The sequence below is a fragment of the Austrofundulus limnaeus genome, unplaced genomic scaffold (assembly GCF_001266775.1).
Source record: "Austrofundulus limnaeus strain Quisiro unplaced genomic scaffold, Austrofundulus_limnaeus-1.0 Scaffold1015, whole genome shotgun sequence".
In the NCBI taxonomy this organism is placed as follows: Eukaryota; Metazoa; Chordata; class Actinopteri; order Cyprinodontiformes; family Rivulidae; genus Austrofundulus; species Austrofundulus limnaeus.
The window spans coordinates 94,629-96,559 of record NW_013953417.1 but is presented as its reverse complement, the minus strand read 5'-3'; the positions used below and the strand labels follow the sequence as shown (position 1 = coordinate 96,559).

General features: G+C 45.2%; 1 protein-coding gene across 3 annotated transcripts in view; it reads right to left on the bottom strand.

Annotated features, from left to right (window-relative positions):
- sin3aa (SIN3 transcription regulator family member Aa) overlaps nt 1-1,931 on the bottom strand; it is a gene marked incomplete at its 5' end in the record, with an annotated part of 38,700 nt that overhangs the window by 16,931 nt on the left and 19,838 nt on the right. For all 3 annotated transcript variants that reach the window (XR_001312279.1, XM_014030202.1, XM_014030203.1), the window contains 2 exon segments: nt 437-647; nt 746-864. Coding sequence is in view for 2 of the 3 variants with exons in the window: in XM_014030202.1 (XP_013885656.1) it covers nt 437-647; nt 746-864 (330 nt within the window).

The window sequence follows — 1,931 nt, the reverse complement described above, 5'->3', positions numbered from 1 at the left end:
GCATTATGGGATATGCTAGGGCCGGGAAGGATCATCAGACCAGTCCTTCGATTCGGGGAAAAAGAAGGACGTATTTGTCGGACGCATCGGAGGAGTCTTCGGTTTTGGACGTCCTTCGTCGCGGCGCTGTGACGTATGCGGCCGACAAATTCGACCTTCGGAGGACCCGGCCTGCCGTTTTGGACACAGCCCTCGTGTCACTTTGTGTTAAACAAACTGGGCCCCGAGGTCAAAAAGGTTAAGAACCCCTGCACTAATCCACTAGCAGCCAACAGCTAAGCTAACTTTTTGGTTAGCTGTGCCCACCGCTAGCATTTAGTCTAAAAATGCAGATACATACTGTATTTTCTGCCCACACTAGCCAGCCCTTGTGGACACTTTATACAACAGATTATTTTAAATACAACGATTAAGTTGATGAGTGTTGGTGACTCACCTCTTTACAAAGAGGCGTTCTGCCGGTACATTTGGGTTGTTGGTAGCTTTTGGGTAGTGCTCTATAACTGGAGCCGAGCTTCTTACACGAAGCGTAGTCAATCTCCATGGCTATGCCTTCTGTGGCACGCTCCTTGGGGTAAGTTTCCAAGTGGACCATTTCACGATATCCCAAGAAGTTTTTGAACCAGTTGAACAACTCAGGGAATTTTCTGCAAAACAAAATCAGTAGCAAATAATAAAGCAGCAACGAGATGCCGAACTGCCTGTGTGAAAAATCACACGCCTGAAAGATGACTGGTTAACTCACCCCAGGAAGGGCAGGACCAGCTGCACCAGTTCAGCTCTGGAGATCACCTCCTGGTTAAAAATAACCAGACAGCGCAGGAAATTGTCATAGGCCTCCGCACTTCGCAAGGCTTTACGCACCTGAAACGAGCCCACAATGGTCAATTAAATACCAACAACTTTAGTCACAGTTCGGGTTCTGAAAGTTACCCTAAGTAATCCTTGTGTCTATGACACAACACTGCTAAAGCCCCATCTCCACAGAAGCACTTGTATGCGGTTCGGCTCGGCATTTCCATGACTTTGGTAGAGATTAATCTTGGTCTCGTCAGTCCAGAAGACTTCTTACAGAACTGTGGTGGCTCATCTCTGTACCTCTTTGCAAATTTCAATCTGGCCATCTGATTCTTATTTCTGAGGAGAGGTTTGCATCTTTGTGGGCTGTGGAGGTTGTTGGTGATATCACTTACTGATGTTTGGGGTTTTTTCCTTCAGTTCTCACAATATTACTGTCATCAACTACTGTTGTTTTCCTTGGCCAACCTGCTCAACGTTTGTACACCAGTACTTTCTTTTAGAACATTACAAATTGTTGTGCTTCCTGTGTTTCAAATTTTTTCCCCCAGATCTCTAAACTATTGTACACGTTTTTAGGTGTGGGGGAAACCGGAGTACCTGGAGAAAACTCACGCAAGCACGAGGAGAACATGCAAACTCCGCACAGAAAGACCCCAGGTCCGAACCGGGGATTGAACCCAGGACCTTCTTGCTGTGGGGCGTCGGTGCTAACCACTGAGCCGTCGTGCTGTCAAAGCTTAGATAGAAGAGCAGCTGGTTTGTTCCTATTGAATGTGAGCATGCAGCTGATATTCATGTCTTTTTTTCCATCACCACCGTTAACACAAAAAATAAATAACATTTTAAATAATAATAATAATAATTCCCTACAGTGACTCTTCCCCAACACAACACTGATCGTTGAGTGAAAAAAAAACAGCCATCACTAATGTTATTTATATCCAGGGTTGCACATAAACAGTTTGTTCATGTTCTCAGGGGAGAACCTAGGGTTGTTGCTTGGTGCTCACTCATATTTTCCTTCACTCATTGAACACATTTATCTAGAGGGGTGTCAGGTCATCTAACATCCCCCTGTTCTGTTTTATGACTCCTATCAGCTGCAACGTCTCAGGACATCATGTCAAATC